This window comes from Saccostrea echinata, unplaced genomic scaffold (assembly GCF_033153115.1).
Source record: "Saccostrea echinata isolate AGI-Se365-2 ecotype Australia unplaced genomic scaffold, CSIRO_AGI_Sech_v1 ptg000052l, whole genome shotgun sequence".
Classification (NCBI taxonomy): domain Eukaryota; kingdom Metazoa; phylum Mollusca; class Bivalvia; order Ostreida; family Ostreidae; genus Saccostrea; species Saccostrea echinata.
The window spans coordinates 12,652,984-12,676,986 of NW_026889801.1; the positions used below are offsets into that span (position 1 = coordinate 12,652,984).

The window sequence follows — 24,003 nt, forward strand, 5'->3', positions numbered from 1 at the left end:
CTCGAGACAAGACCTTTCTTTGGGTATCAACATTTTTTATCTTTTGGCCTGGATTTTGACTTGCATTTGAAGAAACTTTAACCTTCGCCATAAGCTGCCATACGGGGGCATCAGTGTTTCACAAACACATCTTGTTTTAGTGTATGCATTCGTACTAAATGAGTTTTTATGTACTTTGATTGTAAATAGAGATATTAAAGTCCTAAAATAATAAGAAATTACAGACTTTCTACGATGTTCAAAATTCTTACATTTAGCCATTCCCTTTACACATTTAAATCTATACAGTCATTTTTTTTTAAATCACTTTATAGTACATATCATACACATTTAATAATTCTTGGGAAAAAATAAATTTTAGTCAGAATCTAACTTATTCATAGTTCTTATATAGATTCATAGATTTTGCACCCATTTCGATTTTTTGCTGGGTTTTTTTTTTTTGTTTTTTTTGTTTTTTTTGTTTTTTTTTTTTTTTTGTTTTGTTTTGTTTGTTTGTTTGTTTTTTTGAAAAAAAAAAGTTTGTTCGTAGGAAGTTTAAGTGTCCTTAGATAAATCATAAAATTGGAAGTCAACAGTCGGAATGATAAACTTTTTAATAAACACTTACACAAAATTATCACAGGCTTCAAGAAGTTGATCAGAGATGTAACAACAAATAACAATTACATGTAAGAAGCAAATGACATTGTTGTATGTATAGAATGAATCAGAACAATTAAGAATTCCTCAGATCTATAATATCAGGAAAACAAATAATAAGTGTATCACAGAAAATCAGTATCACATTTTAATAAAAGGCCATCACAGTTCTTTTCAAAAACTCTGAACTCACTCATTCTCTGTCAACTTTAAGGACAATATAAAAATAAATCATACAATGCTTAGTCTTCAAATCCAAAAATAGAATCCATTTCAAACCAAGAATCCTCAGTCCTCTTCAGTTTGGACAGCTTTGAGTTACTCTTTTGATTCTTCAACCTCTCCTTTGGAGAAGTCAAGAAAAATTTTCCTGGAGGTTTTGTGGGAGCTTTTCTGATGTTTTGAGACTTTTCTGATTGAGGATCCTAAAATTTAATGCTCAATATGAACAGTTGTATTATTTTTCTATGTTCATTTATGAATATTAAAATGCAATTATATGAATTATCATTATAAACAACATTTCTTACTCATTCAATGTAGGTTGAAAAGTAATGATACAGTAGTTTGTCACAATTTCTTTTACCTTATTTACTTCCTGAGTGGCCCTCTGAGCCTTAGCAATTTCTTGTTTTCTTCTTGTCTACATAAAAAAAGTAAAATTATATATATTTCACTGAGAGTGCAAAAACATGATTTTTGGTCTCGTACACATTTCCACAATTTTTTTTCCAAGTTATTTGTAAGTGGCTTCTCATTCAGAGACATTAGCAGTGTTCATACATTTAGTATTTTTTAAAAAGTTTTCTTTTTTCAGAATTTGAAGATAATAATAGAATGCAATTTATTAATTTTCTTCAATTTTTAAAGGGGGGGGGGGGGGGGGGGTTACATGTATTGCTCATTTTTTCTTTGATTCTTTTAATTTCCAAAAAATACTTTCTAAGAATAATCATTGGATTATGCAGCTAAAATTTCATATACAGGTAATAGCAAAAAGACAACTTTTGGCACATGGACTTTTCATAAATAAACCTAGCATTTCTATCATAATGTAAAAATCTAAAACAAAAATAAATTTAAAAGATAATTTTACAATTACGACTAGACCATATAGGCACATACTTGGTTTAGCATGGATGGAGCTCTGGGCACCCGATTTAACTGTAACTGTTTTGGAGTTCTTGTCTCCTCATCATCACTGTCATAGTTCAGATTTCTATCAGGTGTTTTCACTTTGGGAGACGGTTTCAACAATAGTGGTGTTCTCTTTGGAGTTATTGTCTTCAATCGACTCTCAATTTCATCCATCTGAAAAAAAATTTATAATGAATATTTAGCAAAAGCATAGTTCAGGCTCTAATTGAGGCATTCAGAAATTATTGGTATCAGTACTTCTATGTATCTTATTTTGTTGGATTTTATAAAATAAGATCAATTAAAAAGGCAGCATCGCTTTAATCTTGTTAAACAACAACACATAGAGCACTTTCATTTAAACATTCACTTCCAACTTTCTGAATCAGAAACAATCCACAGGATAAAATTATGCCATTCAGTTAATTAACTATAAGTTTACTGAAAGGTGAGCTCTGTCATTTAGCTATATTTTGAAACCTTTCAGTGAACATTCAATTGACTGAATTGTGCAGTTTTCATCCTGTGATATGAAATCTGTAAAGTGATTTCATTTGTCTGCCTTTACATTTAGACTTCAGATTTAGACTTCACTTTAAAACTGGATAACATTTTGTTACTGAAATGAAATTACCTCCACTTCCATCATTTCAGATGAAGAGGAGTCAGACCTCTCTTCATCATCATCTGAAGCAAACACAACTCTCCTCTTTTTGACAATCGAGTTTCCACTTTCTGGCTTTAAAATGCTTCGCTGTGGAGTTTTCAGCACAGATGACACAGGAGTGGCTGCCTTGTTAGCATTAGGACTTGGTCTTTTTAATGCACTCTCCTTGTTCAGAGTTGGAGTATATTTTGGTGTAGTGCACTGATTCTAAATTCAAAAACACATGTTAATTAAAAGTAAAATTATCTCAGTGTTGAATTTTGCATAAAGTCAAATTGTGGCATTGAGATAACTATACATCTTCAGATATAACAGCTAAATGTACAAGTGGTTTCATCTTTTTCTTACCTCTTTACTCAGTTGAGGAACTTTAGGTGTCACTCTTATATTGTTGCTGACTTTACTCAAAACTGTGTGTTCTTCCGATACATCCTGTATCTTTGGTGTCAAAAGAACATTCTCCTTAATGCTCTGATTATTATTTGCCTTTTTCTTTAGTTTTAATGATGTATTGGACTCTCTCTTTTCTACTTTCAAGTCATTCATCTTGGTCATTAGTTCCTGAATTTCAGATTCCTGTAAATTGTTGATAAATATTTTATACATGTATAGTAGTTCCACATTGTTATTAACAAACCAAGATTAAAATAATTCCATGAAGACATTACCTTATCATATAAGTCATTCTCATATCTCCTGATTTTTTCCTTGTATTCTTTGTTTTCTTTTTCCACATTACTCTGTACAATTATAGATTGACATAAGCATGCAATCATTGATTAAAAATACATATATATACTCTATATATAAATACCCCCCCCCCCCCCCCCCCGAAAAAAAAAATGTGAACAAGCATTTAACAACATTCTTTTGTATCTATTTAGAAAATTACCATATCCTCTTCATAAGATTTCATTTTGTTCTTCATTGTTTCTACCTCAGCTTGACATTTTGACACCAGTTCATCTCTCTGCAAGATCAAAATAATCAATATATACCTCTTTTTTGATTTCATTTCAATTATCCTCCTATAAAATCTCAACTAAATATGTGAATAAAATCTAACAAAATTTGATATAAAGTTTGGAATTTACATCAGTAAATACCTCTTTGATGCCATCTTCAAACTTTTCAGCTCTAGTGTGCAAGTCTTCATTTTCACTTTGTAAAGATTTCTTTAATGGAAGGAAAAACAGATACTTGACAAAAAAAGACTGTAAGATTTGAATGCAATATATGTCTTTCACATAAAATGAAATAACATATGAATAATCAGGCCCGTAGGAAGCAATTTCAGTTTGGGGGGGCACAGCTATACATTTTTCAGTTGACGTTGAGGGGGCACTACCAAAAATTTCCTGACAAGCAAAAAAAAAAAAAAAAAATCAACTACCAAAATTTCTTAACAAGCAAAAAAAAAAAAAAAAAAAAAAAAAAAAAGTCATCAGACGTTTTTATTGAGGGGGCACAAGCACACATTATCTATGTTTACTATAGTAATCTATATATCGGCAAAATTATTGGGGGGGGGGGGGGGGGCACGGGGGGGCCCCCGGTTCCTACGGCCATGATAATTAGTAAGAATTAAATGTTACCAAGTGACATCTCTTGCATTGACATAATCAAAACATGGCACCTTTCCAATAAAAAGCATCCAAAGATGCACTTAATCATTATGTTTGCACTAATACCACTATTTCATGAGATAATCTGGCTGAGAAATAGAAAAAAATATTTATTTCTTCTTAGCCACTGATATATGTATGAAATATTCAAATCCAATGTGGCATCCAACTCATATTGTATGCTTTAGACAAATTAAAAGATATCAAAACAATCTTCAGTTGGTGTGTAGATTTTAAAAGTTTTAAAACTTGCAATAATTTAGAAACATACCAATATATCCCAAAACACTGTCTTTAAGTATGAAAATGTTTATCCAAATCTTGCCTCAGCCACTATGTTCATATGTGGACTATGTCCATGTTTGGTTAGATTACTCATGTTAGTTTTAAAACAGGTCTAAATGTTGTTTTAAACAAGTAATGCTCAAGCATGCAGTTTAGGTCAAATACAGCAATCTATGTAAGAACAAGACAACGCATGCACCATGCATGCCTAGTTTGACTTGGATACAACTTGTGGTAAGATATCTAGGACCTAAATGCAGAACTTAACCAGAGAACTAGGTGTGTAAAAAGTAGGTCATATGCAGCATCATGAGCTAAATCTGCAAGTATGCACCATTTTTGCTAAGTTGGTTTTGAATATGACAAAATCCTTCAAATAACACATGAAACAAATACTTCTTTACTCACCAATTTTTCATTATATTCAGCCAAAAGATTTTGGACCTGATCTACTTCACTTTGTAGTTCCAGTATGTGAGCATTTGTCTGTAATTCACGAAAGCACACTTATAAAATACTCATTTTGTATAGTGCAGTATATCTACATATTGTCAATAACATGGGGTTAGATTTATGTGGTAATTAATCCACCTCTGATTTTGAAAGATCCTTGCTTCGACTGATTTCTTTCTTCAGTTTCTCTATTTCCTTGTCTTTGTCCCCCACAAGCTTAGCATTTGTCTGGTGAAACTTCTCCATTGTTGTCATAAGCTCCTGTACTTCATGTTCACATCTTTTCTCTGTGCTTTCTTTCTGCTTTACAATATCATCATACTGTTTCTTCATATCCTGGACCTACACATTTTACAAAATGTAAGTTAGATTGTATCTGAACACTTTGCTAATTTTGGCACAATAAAACTGCAATTGTAACGATGTGTTCTAATATCCTAGCTGTGTAGCTTTGCTGCAAATCCAGGGGTAGGGCTGAATAAATACATATATATTTAATATAATTTAATTTAGTTCAAAATTTTTTTCAAGTTACTTTTATTTAATTATTGAGATTTCCTTAAACCAATCCAATACTAAAAAATTTATATTCTGTGTTTTTATATAAATAGACAAATTCTGCCAAACTGAAGATTAGATTTAAATTGCCATTGGTTATGGTACATATAAGCCTAAAAGCATTGCTTAAAATCTTAGACTTTACCTCAGATTTTGCTTCTTCACACAAGTTCTTCTCTTTCTCCATGCTAACTCGCAGTTCCTCACACACAGACTGCAGCTCCTGTAGTTCTTGATGACTCTTTTCCTTCTCTCCCATCAGTTCTTCCATTTCTCTGTCCTTTGTCTCAGCAGCTTTTGTTTGTGAAGTCAGTTTGGATTTTAGACTTCTGATCTATTATTTTAAAAGTAATGAAAATTTAATGTTAACTTATCGAAACCATTTTTTTCTATAATTGCTTCACAGTGCAGTGTATGCTTTTTCTATGGTCATACTTAAAATTCCAGAAATATTCAGGAGTATTTTACAAGTAATTGTATAAAAATTTAACAAGAATAAAATTTCAACTGATAAAGAAGTCCATGCCTCCTTCTCTAGTTCCTTTGAATGTTTATTCTTAGCAGAAAGATCTTCTTTAAGACTTTTCATTTTCAAAGCCAGTTTGTCTGTCTCTTTTGTCATACATTCCAATTCGCCATTGAAATTCCGATCCTATCAAAAAAATTAAATTCCAAATTATCGCTCAAGGAATGTCTACATATACAAACACAAATGCATTACATGTACCAAATTAGATGACATCTCTTCTAAAAGTTTTGATTCATTTGGTATACATGAAGAAGTATAACATATAACAGAAATACCTGCTCTTCTTTCTCAGATTTCAGTATCTCATTTTCTTCCAATGCTGCTTCCAACTCCTTCTGAATATTTTCAAGTTTTTCTCTACAAAACAAAAACAAAGTTTAACATAAATTTATAGCACATGAAAACAAGTGTTTTCATGATTTTACAACAGAGTAAAATGCCTCCATTTGTCTCATTTCAAAGTATGCATAAAATAGATAATAACTAGTGGGTATTGTTTTTTTTTTTTTTACAAAAAAACACGTCTCCCCTTCTTTACCAACATTAACAAGTGCAAATATATAAACAGGGTAAAAAATAATAATGCAGTACATCTCAACTCAAATTCTGTGTACAAAATTTCAAGTCTTCATGTCAAACGGATCTCAAGTAATGGTCTGGTCGTATTTTTCTTAATTTGACCTTGAAGAAAGTGGTCAAGGTCAAATATTTTGATGCAGTGCATTTAGTCTCAATGTTGTCTTTCCTTGTTCCAAGTTTGAAATCCTAATGTCAAAAAGTTCTCAAGTTATGACCTAGACTATATTTTCATGTAAAAGATTGACCTTGACTTTATTAATAGGTCAAGTGAAATAAAATGTTGGCATTCACTCTTCCTCTACACCCCTTCTCTATGTTCCAAGTTTGAAGTCTTAAATGTCAGGGTTCTCAAGTTATGGTCTAGTCGTGTTTTCTCTATTTGACCTTGAAGAAAGAGGTCAAGGTCAAAATTTTAACACATTGCATCTTGTAACAATGTCTTCTTTCTATGTTACAAGTTTGAAGTCCTAATATCAAAGGGTACTCAAGCTAAGGCTTGGACTCTATTTTGACGTAAAAGATTGACCTTGACCTTATCATAATTGGATCAAGGTAAAAAATTTTGGTGGCATGCATCCATCCTTCATACCACTTCTGCATGTTCCATGTTTGAAGTCTTTATAACAAAGGATATATAAGTTATGGTCTAATCAAGTTTTCCCTATTTGACCTTGAGGAAGAAAAGAGGTCAAGGTCAAAATTTTTTGTGTGTTGCATCTTGTATCAATGTCTTCTTTCTATGTTACAAGTTTGAAGTCCTAATATCAAAGGGATCTCAAGTAATGGGCTGAACTCTTTTTGATGTAAAAGATTGACCTTGACCTTATAAATAGGTAAAGGTCAAAAATGTTGGTGGTGTATACTCCTTCTCAATGTCATCTATCTATGTTCCAAGTTTGAAGTCTTAATGTCAAAGGGTATTAAAGTTACGGCCTGGACAAAATTTGGGTGAAGAAGAATAAGAAAATCGACAAAAACAAAACGTCTCCCCTGGAATGGGAGACATAAATATGTGTAGTTAATTCTTGTACAAGTATTTCTCACTTTAATAATCATCATCACTTACTCATACTCTTTTTCAACACTTTTCAATTTGTTTATTTGATTCTGTAAGCCTTCCTCCTTCTTTGATAGTGTCTGCATTAACAGAATAATACACTTTATTAAAGGAAACAGTCATTTCATACATTTATATACAAAACATTAAAATAAATATTGTAATTATTTTAAGTTTATGCTTGTGCAAATTTTGATTTAAAACAAAAAAATTTTAAATATTGAAACTTTCTTTCTTCTTTTTTTTATTATAATGAAAAACTTCTATGGAAGAATTTTAATGTGAAGGCATTGTCTTTATTTTCTGCACCTACCTTGATTTCCTTTTGCAATTTATTAATGTCAGCTTTGTAATTATCAATTTCATTGTTTAGGTTTAATATCAACTTCTCATCTTCCTTGATTTTAATCTGCAACTGCTCAATGTTTTGTCTGAAAAAAAAAATACAATGTTTGATTGATACACCATTTTTATGTCCATGTAGTCAATAGCTAAGGTGTAATGGAACAATTCAAGAAACAGAAAGTGTTTCCATCAAAATAAGAAAAGAGGTTAACATATGATGAACATTTATATAGCAGAAATCATCATCTCAAACAAGAGGCCCATGGGCCACAACGCTCACCTGAGTCATTTTAGCCCTGCTGTTCTGCATCATTTTTTTTTTCCAATATACATGTATTCCTATATAATATTTTGATCGCCTCTTGTGGCCCTGCCCTATACACAAGTGTCGTGATTTGAACAAAAATGAATCTATACTACCAGAGGATGCTTTTACATTCACATGATAAATCATGGCTTGAGAAGAAGAGTTTTAAAGATTTTACCCTGTATATTTCCATACTGTGACCCCATCCTACCTTTGGAAACCATTATCTGAACAATTAATTTAATTTACAATCTACACTACCTCAGTAAACTTTCACTTAAGTTTCATCTTTTCTGGTCCAGTGGTTCTTGAGAAGAAAATTTTTAAAAATTTTTCCTATATATTTGAATGCAAAATTTTGATCTGCTATTGTGGCCCCACACTACCTCAGGAAGCTTTCACCTATATTTCATCTTTTCTGGTCTAGCAGTTCTTGAAAAGAAGATTTTTAAAGATTTTTCCTTAAGATTATATTTCAGTGTAAAACTTTGATTCCTTTTGTGGCCCCATCCTACCTGGGGACTATGATCTGAACAATTTACAATCAACACGTCTACCTCAGTAAACTTTTACTTAAGTTTCATCTTTTTCTGGTCCAGTGGTTCTTGGAAGAAAATTTTTAATAAAAGATTTTTCCAATGTATTTGAATGTAAAATTTTGATCCCCACTACCTCAGGAAGCATTCACTTAAATTTCATCTTTTCTGGTCAGAAGTTCTTGAAAAGAATTAAGATTTTTAAAGATTTTTCCTCTATATTTCAATGTAAAACTTTTGTTTCCCTATTGTGGCCACACCCCTACCTGGGGACTATTATCTGAACAATTTACAATCAACATCATGCACCTCTGGAAGCTTTCACCTAATTTTAATTTTTTCTTTTCCAGTGGTTCTTGGGATTATTGATCCTATATACTTCAATGTAAAACTATGATCTTCTATGGGACACAATTTGAACAATTTACAATCTAAATTATCTCAGGAGGCTTTCACTTCAGTTTCACCTTTTCTGGTACAGTGGTTCTTGAGAAGATCTTTTAAATAAATGACCCCCCCCCCTTTTTTTGCCTTTTCGTTATCATCTCCCCTTGGAAGGAGGTTTGGCCTCCAGTTTGATTATTAAGAATCCCCTTTACCCGGAGATGCTTTGTACCAACTTTGGTTAAAACTGGGAAGTTGAAAATGTGAAAAGTTTACAGACGGACAAACAGATGGACGGAGGACGGATAATGGGTGATTAGAAAAGCTCACTTGAGCTTTCAGCTCAGGTGAGCTAAAAAGCTTTGCTCAATTACAAAGGAATACAACCTTTCATTATTCAGCTGTTGGGAAACATTTTCCAGTTCCTCAGACTGTGCTGAACAGAAATCCATCTTTTCTGCAAAGGATTTCTTTATTTCTTGAAATTTTGCCTGAAAAAAAAAAAATGTGCATGCATATTTTACTGGTATATGTTTGTATTCATAGCAACTACTCTTTAATGATTTTTTAATATGTTCCCTTGAAATATAAATTAACGAGAATAATTTGAGCAATCTTACTCAAAAGTCTAATTAAAATATGCATATCATATGGGAAAATACATAGTAATGTAAAGGATGATGTACAATATGAAAAACAACATTCTCAATATATTCAGTGAATTTCTACATTAGCAAATTTTTTTGCTCCACAATGGCTTCTATAGTTTGTTCTTGACTATAAACTAAACCAAGTGTTTATCTGAAAATCTTTGGTCAAAGAAGTTGGCAAACAGGTCAAATGATGTGCACAGGCCCAATCTTTACCTGTTAGTCTAATGATTGATTTAGACTGATTCCATTCTTACTTCTTTTTATCTGTAGTGTATTAATTCCCCTTGAACAAGTTTTTAATGATAAGCAAAGTTAAAGTAGCCCATACCTCCCTTGCAAGTATGTCTTTATTTAATTCACTGAGTTCTTCTTTGACTTTCTTGTTTTCTTCTAGCACTACTTCCAGATGGTTGTTAAGACTTTGTAACTCTGTCTAAATTTTTAAAAAATCAAATAATTAAACTTTAAAAGTCATTGTCTTGCATTATTTTATAATACTTTTTCTTTCAAAGAACATGCGTACATTTTAAAACCAGTGGTTTTTCTAAACATGTGGTTTTTCTTCTAAAAGAAATTAAAATTCGTACCCTTTGGTCAAAGTTTTCCTCCTTGTATTTTGCCAACTCTGTATTTAATCCTCCCATTGTAGCCTCTAAATGAGTTTTTTCAACAAAAATTTGTTCCCTTTCTTGAAGAATGATAGCCTTTTAATGGCAATAAATGAACAAATTAGAACATCCAAATGGACACCAGTGATTTACATTCATTTTACATGTAGCAAAATTTCCTAATTTATTATTAGAAAGTACAGGTATACTCTCATTTTTTAATGTTCATATTTAGAAAGACCCAGTCTACCCACACTCCAATGCTTGACACGTGATATATCAAACAAAATATTATAAAACTCATTTCAATATATGAAAATAATTTTACTAAAGATAAGAAACAAAATCTTGTAGTGAAATAAAGATGACATTTTTCCTTGTTCTCTCATTCTTCATTGCTTTTCTTTTTTAGATTTTAATCACCTGTAAATCCCAGGTATGTTTTTGCAGAATGTCTTTATAAATACATGTACATGGGTTCCACAAAATCCCACCAGAAAAAAAGATAATCAAAGATTATGATGCTCACCTAACAAATATTATCTATAAGTAATTTTTCTAGTTAGTGTTCATTCTGAGATCAATATCCACGCAAGTTTGGTTTAAGAAGAACTTGTAGTTCTTTAGAATGGACCTGCTCTAGAAACAATAACCTGTCCTCTCATACAGAAAATGTAGGTCAGATCCAGCATCCGAAGGAAGTCTGCTAATGTCTATCCCTAGTCGCATCATCCATGCAAGTTTAATTATAACAGGCCATATATAGATACAGAGCTACTCCAAAAACATTAACAGCTCACTCATATTGAAAATGCAAGTCAGATCCAGGATCCGAAGCAACTTTGGTAGAGTGCATCCTTAAATACATCGTCCCTACAAGGTTGGTCCAGGTAAGACCGGGGACTTAGATTTACTTAGAAATGGTCTTGTTTCAAAAATTTTAACCCTGGTCACTCATCTGGAAAATAAAGGTCAGAGCAAAAGGATCCAAAGCAAGTCTGGTAGTGTCAATCCCTAAAAGCATCACCTATGTTAGTTTCCTTCAGGTAAAGCTAATATTCACTCACTAAAGTATATCTTTTTGTGTACATCCCAATATGTATCATCCACACAAGTTTGGTTTAGGTAGAACTTATATAGTTACTTGGGAATGGACTTGCTTCTAAACCTTTATCTGGGATGCCAACGCCAACACTGACACCAGGGGTATAGCAGAAGCTCATCTTAACATCTTCGAGGTGAGCTATAAAAGGAAAGGGGCCCTATTCTACATCAGTGTTGTCGCTAAGAACCGGCTACCGGCCAAATTGACCACTTCAATTAATAAAAATGACGCTTTGAAATAAACAAGAGGCCCAAGGGCCACATCGCTCACCTGAGCACTGTGGCTAGGAAAAAAAGGAAAAATCAGTTTAGTATTCAAAAGCTTAAATGCATAAGTGGTCCCAACCTACCCCTAAAAAGGAAGTGGGGGTCATGATTTGAACAAACTTGAATCTACACTATCTGAGGATGCTGCCGTACAAATATGACAAACCGTGGCTTTGCTGTTCTTGAGATTTTTAAAGATTTTTCCTATATATTCCTATGTAAAACTTTGATCGTTCATTGTGGCCCCACCCTACCCCCGGGGTCATGATTTGAACAAACTTGAATCTATACCACCTGAGAATGCTTCCACATAAATATGACCAATCATAGCTTTGCTGTTCTTGAGAAGAAGATTTTTGAAGATTTTTCCTATGTACACCTATGTTAAACATTGATTGTCCATTTTGGCCCCACCCTACCCCTGGGGGTCATGATTTTAACAAACTTGAATCTACACCACCTGAGGATGCTTCCAAATAAATATGACCAATCATAGATTTGCTGTTCTTGAGAAGAAGATTTTTGAAGATTTTTCCTATATATTCCTATGTAAAACTTTGATTGTCCATTGTGGCCCCACCCTATCCCCAGGGGTCATGATTTGAACAAAATTGAATCTACACTACCTGACAATAATTCCACATGAGTTTCATCTTTCCTGGCCCACTGGTTCTTGAGAAGAAGATTTTTCAATAATGCCATTAATTTTTTGCTATTTCGTAATTATCTCCCCTTGGAAGAGGGCACGGCCCTTCATTTGAACAAACTTGAAACCCCTTCACCCAAGGATACTTTGTGCCAAGTTTGATTGAAATTGGCCCAGTAGTTCTGGAGAAGAAGATGAAAATGTGAAAAGTTTACGACAACAACGACGCCGCCGACGCCACCGCCGACGACAGACAACGGACAAATTTTGATCAGAAAAGCTCACTTGAGCCTTCGGCTCAGGTGAGCTAAAAAAAAAGTAAAATATAAGTTTTGTAATGTCCACAGAGATTTGTCATAAACATCCACCCAAAGCCTATTACAATTGATCTCTAACCCTTTACTTTGAACAAAAGGGAAAACACTGCTACATCATCCTTTCATCCTTTTAATGGAAAGAATCATAAAGGCTTTTAAAATTACTAATTAAAATTGCCTAAGGTAAACACATATTCAGAAAATTAGCTCTGCATCATGGATTCTATCCAATAGAGGATAAAAATGATCATCGAAAATGTGAACCTTAATGACAATTAAAAGAACAGATACTGGTATCTAAACATTATTTGCACTCTTTTGAATTCCCACCTTTTCTTCATTAAGTTCATGTACTTTCCTCTCCATCTCACTTTTCTCCATCATCAAAATATCTAAGGATTAAAAAAATTAAATATATTCCCAATGTGTATACAGACTTTAAATTTCAATGGACATCTTTGAAAATGATTTGGTTTACACTCTTCCCACCCGGATTTTAAACTTTGGTAAGGATGGAATTATTTTTTTTTCCATGGAAAAAAATAACATTACATCAATATATACATACAAAAATACATACAAACATACAGTGATATGACCCTTATATTCATAACAGCCTGTCTCTTATAGTAAGTTCGTTCCTCTGTACAATATTTAAAAACATTACATTAATAAAACTATTTGAGTTATTGTGTAACAACAAGTGTCATGGATAAACATTCAAACAAATGTACAGATCGACAGACAGAAAAAATTATATGACCCTAAATTCTATAGGTGTCTTGATCTTAAAAAATTTGAAAACATATTTCATTCATTTGAAAATGCTTGATCGAGTTAGCAATTGTCACAACAAAAGTGTTGATGGAGACAGATTAATGAGTAGAGAGACAATGTTTACCTATAGGGCTCCCTATTTTCATGCAGGGCCCTAATTAGCATGGGATAATTGTCTAGCATCATTCTTTATGGAGTTGGTAGAAATATTGGCATGTTTTTATAAACATACATACCTTTTGTGCTTTTCAAATCTTCAACTGTGTGTTCCATTTTTTGCAGTGAAGTTTCAAGATTGAACACTCTGTGTTAAAATAATGTATTTACATACTTGGTAGCATATAAATTATTAATACCAGGTACTCCCAAAATTTGGGCTGTAAAGCAAATTACTGTAGATTAATTCCTAAATATATGCGAGGAATTAATTATCGCGTAATTTCACGAGAAGCACCACTTGCAAAATGAAATTACTCCCTTTTATTTTTATGGTGCTGAAATCCATGTAAAATCTCTTGATCAACCGTCCACTCAGAAAATATTGTTCTCATGATTTGACATTTATGAGCCATTTCTTGATATTAAGTACTTGTGAAAAATAAGGAATCTACAGTATTTCGTCTAATTACCTTGATTTCTCATTATCAAGTGCACAGTTTAGGTTTTCAAGGTGACCTCTGAGATTATTGACTTCCTCAGTATAAGAAGATCTGTTGGTTTCAAATTCTGCCTTCAGTAACAAATGGTCATTCTGGCTGTCCTCTAATGACTTGCTTGTCTTGGAAAGTTTTTCCTCCAATTTTCCATAGTCCTCCTGTCCAGAAAAAAAAAATAAGAAAGAAAAACTTCTTTAAAAAAAACAGAAACAAAAAACAACAAAAAAACATACTTTGAAATAGTTAAAAAGCTGGCAGTGATTGGAATTCTGTCACAAGATTTTACTGAACTTGTACATTACAATCAATCAATCTTAATCAGTTTTGATTATTAAAGTAAATTAACCATTATTTTCTTCAATTTCTCTTCAGATTCTGTTAGGCAGGTTTGCTTCTGCTGTAGTTCACTCTGTAAATTTCCAATGTCACTTTGCAGCTCATCTTTGATTAGAAAAACAAGCAAAAATGTTTTCATACTTTCGTTCTGAATATAAAAGTGAATTTTGAAAGCTATAAATTCATCATTTCATTGACCACTTGTACGGCCCTAATTTTTTTTTTTAATTTAAAAATATATATTTCATTCATGTTATTTACACATTTGTTGCAGTTAATGAATTGCAATTTTAATTTGCATACATAATTAAATACTATATCTTGTAAATTTATTTACATATCATATATCAATTTACATCACAGAAATTTTTACACATTTTGCATGTGCATTTTTTTTTTTTAATTTTTACTTGACGTTGTAAAAATCAAAATAAACAGATTTTACACATAATTCAAAGAAACAAAATCATGTGCAATAAACATGAATTATTCTACCATTCCCCACCCTGATCCCCTAGAATACCTATAACAGAGTTCATCTTGTGTATTTCATCCTCATTCTTGCAAAGTTCAGCCCTGACATCCCGGATCTCAATGTCTTTCTCATCACACAATTTCTCTAAATCATTCAACTGCAAATTACATTTAAAAGTGCATTTTTTTCATTCAATTTAATAAATTGTACATTTTCATATGCTTACTTTTTTCTTCTCCAAAGAGTATTAAGATATACATGTATATTTTTTTATAAACAATTATAAAAAAAAAAGTCAAATCATAAATCAAATGAATTAATCTACTTACTGCAGTTTTCATTTCTTCCTTGTGATTTTTAAGTTCTTTTTGTAGTTCCTCACCTTTCCTCAATTCTGCTGTCACTTAATTAGCAATGAAAGTTATAAATAGAAAGTTCTTATTAAATTTTCATATGTATAATCATTTAAGTGTTTCTTAATCATAATTGTCAAAAGAACTTTATCCTGTCCTAGCTATCTTTATTCTTGTATAAATGTGTATTCAGTACACAAAACTTCATTGCTAATAATGGTGCAGTCAAAAATTTATTGACTGATTGATTGTATATTGTTTTACATCCCATTTGAGAATTTTTCATTGAGCAGTGAGGGATCTTTATCATGCCAATGCCTGCTGTGACATGGGACCTCGGTTTTTAAGGTCTCATCCGAAGGACCCGCAACTTTCACTTCAAAGTGCCGAGCGCATGGCGAAGGAACAGTTGCTACCCATTTTTTATTGACTTAGGTCAGTTGTGGACAAGATTCGAACTCACGACCTCCGGATCATGGAGCGAGCGCTCTACCGACTGAGCTACCGTGAACAGTGAAACATTTATTGAGCAACCTATCAGAGGAAATTTTTATACAATGTTCTGGAAAGAAATGTTGCCATGTAGGATATTTTCTCTAAAAAATTCATTTGTTCACATTAAATTTCACTTGCATCGGTTGTAAAGAAATATTGTGCTGCATGTATAAGCAAACCAATTTAAACCATGTCAAATAATTTTTAATTACAAAAAATTAATCATTGATTTCAAATAGTGTAGGATTCAAATAAGTTTGACTTGTCTGGATGTTAGGATGCAGTCTTCAAAATTAATTTAAATTAAAATTTAATGTACAGTTTTTGGAGGGAAAATAGAAGAAATGCGTACAGAGAATTGCATGCCATAAAAATTGCATACGATTAATTGCATGGGATTAAATGCAGCACTTGTATGGCCTTAAGATTAAAGTTCCTTTCAGGGCTATTAAACCTGCTTCAAAATATGCACCTGTTTGGTAATTATAGGTTTTAACCACTCTTACATCATGTGTATTAGAAATTTGCCACATGAAAAAACTAGATGTACTGTGCACACTGCATGAGCTCACAAAATGAGACCCTCTCCATGTTTTGCTATGGGAGACCTCAAATATCTGTCCAATCAGAATGTAAAGTAAGAGCTGCACAAAGGCACTATGTAATATAGATTCTGTGAAAGTCTGATTACATTTTATTTGGTGATATAGAAGAAGCTGTGGATAAGAAATGGGTACTTCCAATATTATAGAAAGAATGGCACTGTCCACGTTTTGCTATGGGAAAAACCAATAACTGTACATGTACTTTTTTGCATGTGGGATTAATTTATGCTATATGCTATGCATGTGCATGGTCACAATTTTGCTGCAAAAAATTAGTCATAGTATACCAAAAGAACAGTACATGTAAGTGTACATCCCATCTAAACATAAAATACATGTAACAAAGATTTCATGAAGGTTTCATATTATGTTGCATTCAGTGGTATAAGAGGAGCTATGGATAAGGGATGGGTACTTACAAGTGTAATGAACAGACGTACATACAGTCAAACATACCACTATACCTCGCACTTTTCAAGTAAGGGGTATAAAAGGGGGCCTATAATCATTGTACAGCTTCTAATGCATATTGTGAGATGTGTTTAGATCTTAATTATTCTGAAATATGTAACAAAGAATTTGCTGGTATATATGAACATTTTCATATTATTGAACTTTATAAACCTTTACAACTTACATTTTTCTGTCAATTCTTTCTTTTCTTTCTTTGATGTTATATCAAGACTTGTAAACTTTTCTGATAACTCCTACAAAATTGAATAAATTGGTTAATGATCGATATAATGACAAAATTGTGAGACCCAATTGAAATTTTAAGTGCATGACCATTTCATCAAGTAATCAACCCTGGATTATCGTTGGATCCAATATACAGGTAAACTGCGGTATCTCGACATCGGATATGTTGACAACCTGGGATATGTCAATGTCTTTCCACGGTCCCAGCAGTATTTACTATATAAATGATTTGCAAAAACTCTGATATGTCGACCTCGGTAATGTCAACAACCTGGGATATCTCAACGTATATTCACAGTCCCAAGAGCAAAATTTACCTGGTATATATGTCAAAATCGGCATTTTTCTGCTCTACTGAACCTAACTGTTTGTCAGATAGGGTCGCTCGCCACACACGGACGACTCTGGGTATATCGATGTCGTCAAAATTTCACACCTTTCCCACCCATGTTTTGACTGCATGCTGCTTAATTAATTCTGTAGACTGTGTTTGTAAGTGAATGCAAGCCCCTCGGCGTCTTTGAGAAGTTAATTGCTTAATGTTCAGCTTGGGTAATATCATTGCTAAATCTACACGATTCTGCGTAAATGTACAGATGGTTATTTATATCAAAACCTAACATAACTTTGAAACTTGAAACATAGGTAATCAGAGATTACAGAGCTCACCTCAACGAATGTTGTCTTTAAGTAAGGCAAAGTCCCACACTAAACTAATAATCTAGGAGTGTGCATCCCTAAATGCAACATTTATGCAATTTTGATCTAATAGGGCTTGCAGTTACTTGGGAATAGACTTATCTGAAAACTTAAAACTAGTCACTCATCCAGAAAATGTAAGTCAAATCCAGCATCCGAAGCAAGTTTTGAGATTGTTCATCCCTTGATGCATCATCCATGCAAGTTTGGTTCAGATAGGCCTTATAGTTACTTGGAAATGAGATCTGCTCCAAAAACTTTAACCTGGTTACTCATCCAGAAAATATAGGTCAGATCCAGCATCCGATGCAAGTCCAGTGGTGTGAATCCTTAGATGTATCATCCATGCAAGTTTGGTCAATATAGGGTTAAACTTTATAGTTACTTGGAAATGACATCTGCTCCAAAAACTTTAACCTGGTCACTCATCCGGAAAATGTAAGTCAAATCCAGCATCCGAAGCAAGTCCAGTAGTGTGCATCCTTAGATGTATCATCCATGCAAGTTTAGTCAATATATATAGGGCTTATAGTTACTTGAGTATGACATCATCCAAAAACTTTAACCTGGTCACTCATCCCAAAAATTTAGGTCAGATCCAGCATCCAAAGCAAGTCCAGTAGTGTGCATCCTCAGATGTATCATCCATGCAAGTTTGGTCAATATAGGGCTCATAGTTACTAGGAAGTGAGACCTGCTCCAAAAACTTTAACCTGGTTACTCATCCAGAAAATATAGCTCAGATCCAGCATCTGAAGCAAGTCCAGTAGTGTACATCCTTAGATGTATCATCCATGCAAGTTTGGTCAATATAGGGTTTATAGATACTTGGAAATGACATCTGCTCCAAAAACTTTAACCTAGTCACTTATCTGGAAAATGTAGGTCACATCCAGCATCCAAAGCAAGTCCAATAGTGTACATCCTTAGATGTATCATCCATGCAAGTTTGGTCAATATAGGGTTTATAGATACTTGGAAATGACATCTGCTCCAAAAACTTTAACCTAGTCACTCATCCGGAAAATATAGCTCAGATCCAGCATCTGAAGCAAGTCCAGTAGTATACATCCTTAGATGTATCATCCATGCAAGTTTGGTCAATATAGGGTATATAGATACATGTACTTGGAAATGACATCTGCTCCAAAAACTTTAACCTGGTCACTCATCCATAAAATATAGGTCAGATCCAGCATCCGAAGCAAGTCCAGTAGTGTGCATCCTTAGATGAATCATCCATTGAAGTTTGGTCAATATAGGGCTTATAGTTACTTGGAAATAAGATCTGCTCCAAAAACTTAACCTCCTCCAAAAACTTTAACCTGCTCCAAAAACATTAACCTGGTCATTCTTCAGCTGAAATTGCAGCATCTGAAACCTTGACTGGTACAATAAAACACACTAGATGCATCCTCCATGCATCTCTGACTAATATAGGCCATAGAAGTACTTGAAAAGAAAACTGCTCCAAAAACCTTAACCTGTGACGCCGACACCAACGGTATTACATAAGCTCCCCCAACTTTGTTGACCGAATCAGCCGTAATTCATGCATCTATAGCATCACTACGTTAGTTCTCTTAAAAAAATCAATTTTAAAGTACATTCTTCCTGAATGAAATAAGAAAAAAACATTTTTTTTCGTATATCGGATGTCGAATTTATACGGTTCGAAGTTTATAGAGCGCATTTCGTATCCTGTTCTGACAAAAAGGCAAGTTACACGCGAATGCAATCGAAACTTCTCAGGCCTTTACGACAAGCGGAAAAACAACCTCGAATGTGTTACGTGGGCATCCATGACAACCCCTTTTTTCATAAACTTTGAAATAAATGTAGGGAGACCTCTTGTCTGTAGAGTTTGGAGCTAAACTTTATTGAATGTAAAGATATTACCTAGAATACACTACAGGAATGACTTCTAACTCTGTCTTTCCAACGCTTTAATAAATAGGAAGCGACTCCATCTTGTATAAATTTTCAACATCCAGTGATGTTAAAACATTCGAGGTTGATTTTCCGACCTCTGACGAAAAGGCCCGAGATGATGCGATTGACGCGAATGCTGTAACTTTGTTCTGAAACTTTGTGAATTTAGAGAGATTTCGATAAAGAACACGTTTTATAAACAAGATTTTTAAAATAACTTCGATTTTTAATAAAAAAATAGAGGGAATTCTGAAATAGGTTGAGCTACAGTCTATATTGAAGTCATGTACATATAATAAGCTTGTCTGTTTTGCTATGCAGTGAAATCTTGGACGTCAAGTTTCAACTCTGATATCAGGACACCTCTGATATCTCGACATTTTCCGATGGTCTCGTTGATGTCGAGATAACGATCGAAGTTTACCTGTAGTTCTGACCCACACGTTAAAGTTAATTTACTTCAAAAATGAGTCAAATTATTTCTCATACCTCAAACTGCTTAACATGTTGTTTCTCAATATATTTCAGCTCAGTACGCTCTGTTTCACCTTTAGAATGAAAATGAGATGCAAATCAAATAGTTACTGCATTTCATATTTGGGCCATTATAAAAATAATGTTTCTTTGCCCTCTCCCAACTCAGGTTTAAAAAAATTGGATTGGTAGGAAGACGGTCATGGAAAAAAAAATTCCCTCCAAAAATTCCAACATTTAAGCTGATTTTTCAAAATCTATTATAATGTAAGGTATTGGTCAAATTAAAATACTTGTTGATAGTATGAGAAAATTCTGGAATGAATAAAAAAAAAGTTGTATTTTTTAAGTTGCGCCATTATAGCCAGTTGGTCGGGAGAGGGCAAGCAATTTTTCAAAGATCAGGCTTTGATATTCCCTTTGCAAATGTAATTAATTAGTGGCTATTCAAGCTTTAACTATTGTCTTGTAAGCATTCCCATTTGCATTGAACAATATTTTTTAATACATATCAGTATACCTAGTACTGTAATATTATGTGCTAAAACTAAAGTCTAATAACAACATAGTATTACATTTTTGCAGTCTTTCCTCCGTACCAGCCAAGTGGTCTTTCAAAAGATTACACATTTCTCTTGTAGCATTTATTCTGAAATTGATGAAATTATGCAATACATGATGTTACATTACATTATGAATCGATATCATTTAATGATTCAGTAAAATCCATTCCAGATATTCATGCATATATTAAGTATAATTATACAGCTACATACATGTATATTAAGCTTTGAATTTTTAATTAAATTCATTTATTATGTACTTATCAAGAACAAAAAGTACTTTGGGAAATAACTGAATTCTGTCATATTGATTAAGTTTATAGAATAATTTATCAATGGCCAAGAAAGTACTCCTTTTCATGCTTACGTACCTATGAAGAATTTCCTCCCTACTGGTAATCTCTTCTTGAAGACGCAGACTGAGGCTTTCATTTTGAAGCTGTGCAGAAGAAAATATCACGTTAGAATAATGATGAAAACTTTCATATTCTATAAAAATGTACAAGTGTGCTATTATTATATTCTGATACAAACACAATTAATAAAAAGTTTAGTACCTGAAGCTCAAGAATAGATTTCCTTAAGCTTTCAATGGTGTGAGTGGATTCTTTTATTTTCTTGTCCTTCAAAAAAGACAAGAAAAATAAATTAATTTTAAAAGTATTAAGAAAGAGCAAATTCAAACATGCTCACATGTCATTTAAGCTGCCACTAAAATTAAATGGTTTGAAAAAATTGTTTAAAAGAAAAAATAAAAAAATCTTCTATTCAGTTGCATTATAGAGACAAATATTGATGATTTTTTTAGCATTTTTTAAACCTATGAAAATACTAATTTTAAAGGTCATTTGCAGCTAAATTGTAATCATTTAAGTGACAGTAAAATTACATATGATTCCATAGCCTATAAAGACAGTTTACCTTTTGCTTGATTTCGATTTCAGTTTGGACTTTCCATTTCCGAATACGGTCTGCTTCATGCTGCAATTTCACATGTAAAGAAGATATTCTCTCATTGCCTTGGGTCTGTTCTTGTTGTTGCGATATAACTTGGATTTGTTCATTCTCTGAATGCAGGAAAAAAAGCAAAATACATGTATATACATGTACTATGTTATTGAAATGCATGCAGAATATAAGTATAGAAAATTTCCTCGTATGGACTTTTCAACCTCGGACTTAGAACGCTGACCTTCACACATCGAGTGTAGGGATAGAAACTTAATTTTAGATCCACTTGCCCTTCAGGCACTGAACTAAAACTTTGACTTGTCGTGCCTGAGATATAAAACTTTGTTGATCTAAAATTTAGAAAGAACAATAACTCAATATTTATTTTTAATGGTAAAGTGAAGAATTGTGACTACGCAAAAACCCTCTTTTTATAATTATAAACCACTGTTTCCTTTCAAATACTTTTTTCCAGTAGGGTCCTTTTGCATACATATATAAATTTGTATAAATCAGTATGTATGATCCCTCCAGTGAGATGAACTAAAAATGTTGCATTTAAATACATCATACATTCCTTAGCATTCAAAAATTTCATCCCTGCCAAGCCAATTTATAATTAACTGCACAGTGGTCAGTACACTGTGCATTTCACATCCAGGCATTTAGATATATTGCTTTATTCCGACTGACAAATTAGAGGTAAAAAAGAAATAAAGAAAGGGAACTTCTCAGATAGGGTAATTGATCTCGCCAATAAAATACTAATGCAGTTGATCTTCAGTATCTCGAACACGGATATCTCAAATACCATAGATATGTCAAAGTCGATTTGAAGTCCCAACTGCTTACTCCTTCAGAATTTCACCCTGGATATCTCTAATCCTCTGTTATCTCGCAGTATTTTTCGGTCCCTTCGAGTTCAAGATAACGAGGTTTGACTGTATTTAAATCAAAGATGAAGATTATACATTGTACTCATATTCATATATATAAAATTTACATTAATTACTACCAAGTTCATTCTGAAATTCCTTACACTTTCCCAGGACATGCTGAAATCAATTTCAAAATCGGCACAAAATGTTACCAATAGAGGAGAAAAATAGTTTCAAAAACTTAGCTGAAGAAGAAATGCATAAGATTTATATATACTGTAAAAGCATAAATATTCGTTGGGGATTAAATTTTTTTTTTATTTCGTTGTTAATAATTATCAACGAAATTAAATCCCACATGAAATTTTTACATGACTAAATATTAGATAAGGTTACTTTTGAAACAATGAAATTTAATACCCACGAAACCTCTGTAGATTACAAATCAACGAAATTTTATCCCCAATAAAATTTGTGTTTCTACAGTAGGTCAGACCAAAACATCAAACATCAAGCCATAACAATAAGTTCAACAGCCTGACTTATCTAAGTGAAGATTTGAATGTTTCAATAAACCTCTCAAAGAAATTTGTAATCTTTTAATAATTAGCCTAATATAATAATTTTTGTAATCTAAATTGCTTTTAGTGTGTGTGGTATTTAAAATTTCAGTAATTCTCTGCAAGGCAAGCTTGATGACTTGTTAAATAGCCCGACCAAAGTTTTCAGTTGTCCTAGGCAAGCAGGCTACCATTTGTGTTGAACCTTGTTAATATCATGAAATATAAGATTACCTCTCACTTTACTGGTCTGAAATTGTGCTGAATTTTGTTGGAATTTCGGTCGTACTTGTATAGGGGGTGCCTGGGAAGTCTATAAAAAAAACAATCATTAAAAATTCTTACAATATTAATTACATCATCAGAACTGAAGTATATTTTAATAACACAAAATATTATCTTAATTAAATCAATTTATATAGCATGCATCTGACCTTTTAAACATACATGTATCTCTGTATCTAATAAAGAACAAATGGTTACATTTAGTGAGTGACAGTATTATTTTACCTCATAAGGATTATTTGTATTAACATTCTGTTCACTGAAGGATAACGGTTTAAAAAAGGGTTGCTGCTTTTCTCTCATCTGTTGCATTGTTGACTGCTGTGCAATGATCTTTCAGTTGATCAAGGATTTTGACTTGTGTTAAAAATATAAAACTGGAAGAAAAAATCACAGTTAAATAATGTAAACAATAGTGAGTGTGTTATCATCATGCTTAGATATCGAAATACACATGAAAGTTTCGCATTGATTGTAAATAATCATACTCACTTCCCATCGTCTGCTAATTACCTTTCGTAAGACCTCGTGTGCTGCGTCCCGAAAGTCTACAGAGCAGTCTAAAA

The 24,003-nt window shown here is 32.8% G+C and overlaps 1 protein-coding gene across 1 annotated transcript; it reads right to left on the reverse strand.

Annotated features, from left to right (window-relative positions):
• Nucleotides 1–578: 578 nt before the first annotated feature.
• On the reverse strand, nucleotides 579–23,785 carry LOC133203841 (synaptonemal complex protein 1-like). Its single transcript, XM_061339634.1, has 32 exons — nucleotides 23,663–23,785; nucleotides 23,387–23,465; nucleotides 21,685–21,830; nucleotides 21,321–21,386; nucleotides 21,135–21,202; nucleotides 20,776–20,849; nucleotides 20,216–20,274; nucleotides 17,034–17,103; nucleotides 15,273–15,346; nucleotides 14,992–15,100; nucleotides 14,479–14,573; nucleotides 14,106–14,290; nucleotides 13,713–13,780; nucleotides 13,030–13,091; nucleotides 10,345–10,461; nucleotides 10,086–10,190; nucleotides 9,492–9,595; nucleotides 7,846–7,963; nucleotides 7,542–7,612; nucleotides 6,172–6,253; nucleotides 5,894–6,019; nucleotides 5,513–5,701; nucleotides 4,948–5,151; nucleotides 4,765–4,842; nucleotides 3,553–3,621; nucleotides 3,339–3,416; nucleotides 3,115–3,186; nucleotides 2,795–3,022; nucleotides 2,414–2,653; nucleotides 1,768–1,953; nucleotides 1,229–1,285; nucleotides 579–1,067 (listed from the first exon to the last, which is right to left on the reverse strand). The coding sequence occupies exons 1-32, from the start codon at nucleotides 23,747–23,749 to the stop codon at nucleotides 885–887; spliced, it is 3,549 nt and encodes a 1,182-aa protein (XP_061195618.1). The 5' UTR covers nucleotides 23,750–23,785; the 3' UTR covers nucleotides 579–884.
• Nucleotides 23,786–24,003: the final 218 nt, after the last annotated feature.

What these genes read in the sequence shown, in the direction of transcription:
- LOC133203841 (XM_061339634.1), bottom strand. Translation starts at nt 23,749, where the DNA reads ATGCAACAGATGAGAGAAAAGCAGCAACCCTTTTTTAAACCGTTATCC. An exon ending in AACATGTTAAGCAGTTTGAG is followed by an intron (nt 17,104 to 20,215) that starts GTATGAGAAATA and finishes TCAATTTTGTAG; the next exon opens with GAGTTATCAGAAAAGTTTAC. An exon ending in ATGAACTTAATGAAGAAAAG is followed by an intron (nt 10,462 to 13,029) that starts GTGGGAATTCAA and finishes TGCCATTAAAAG; the next exon opens with GCTATCATTCTTCAAGAAAG.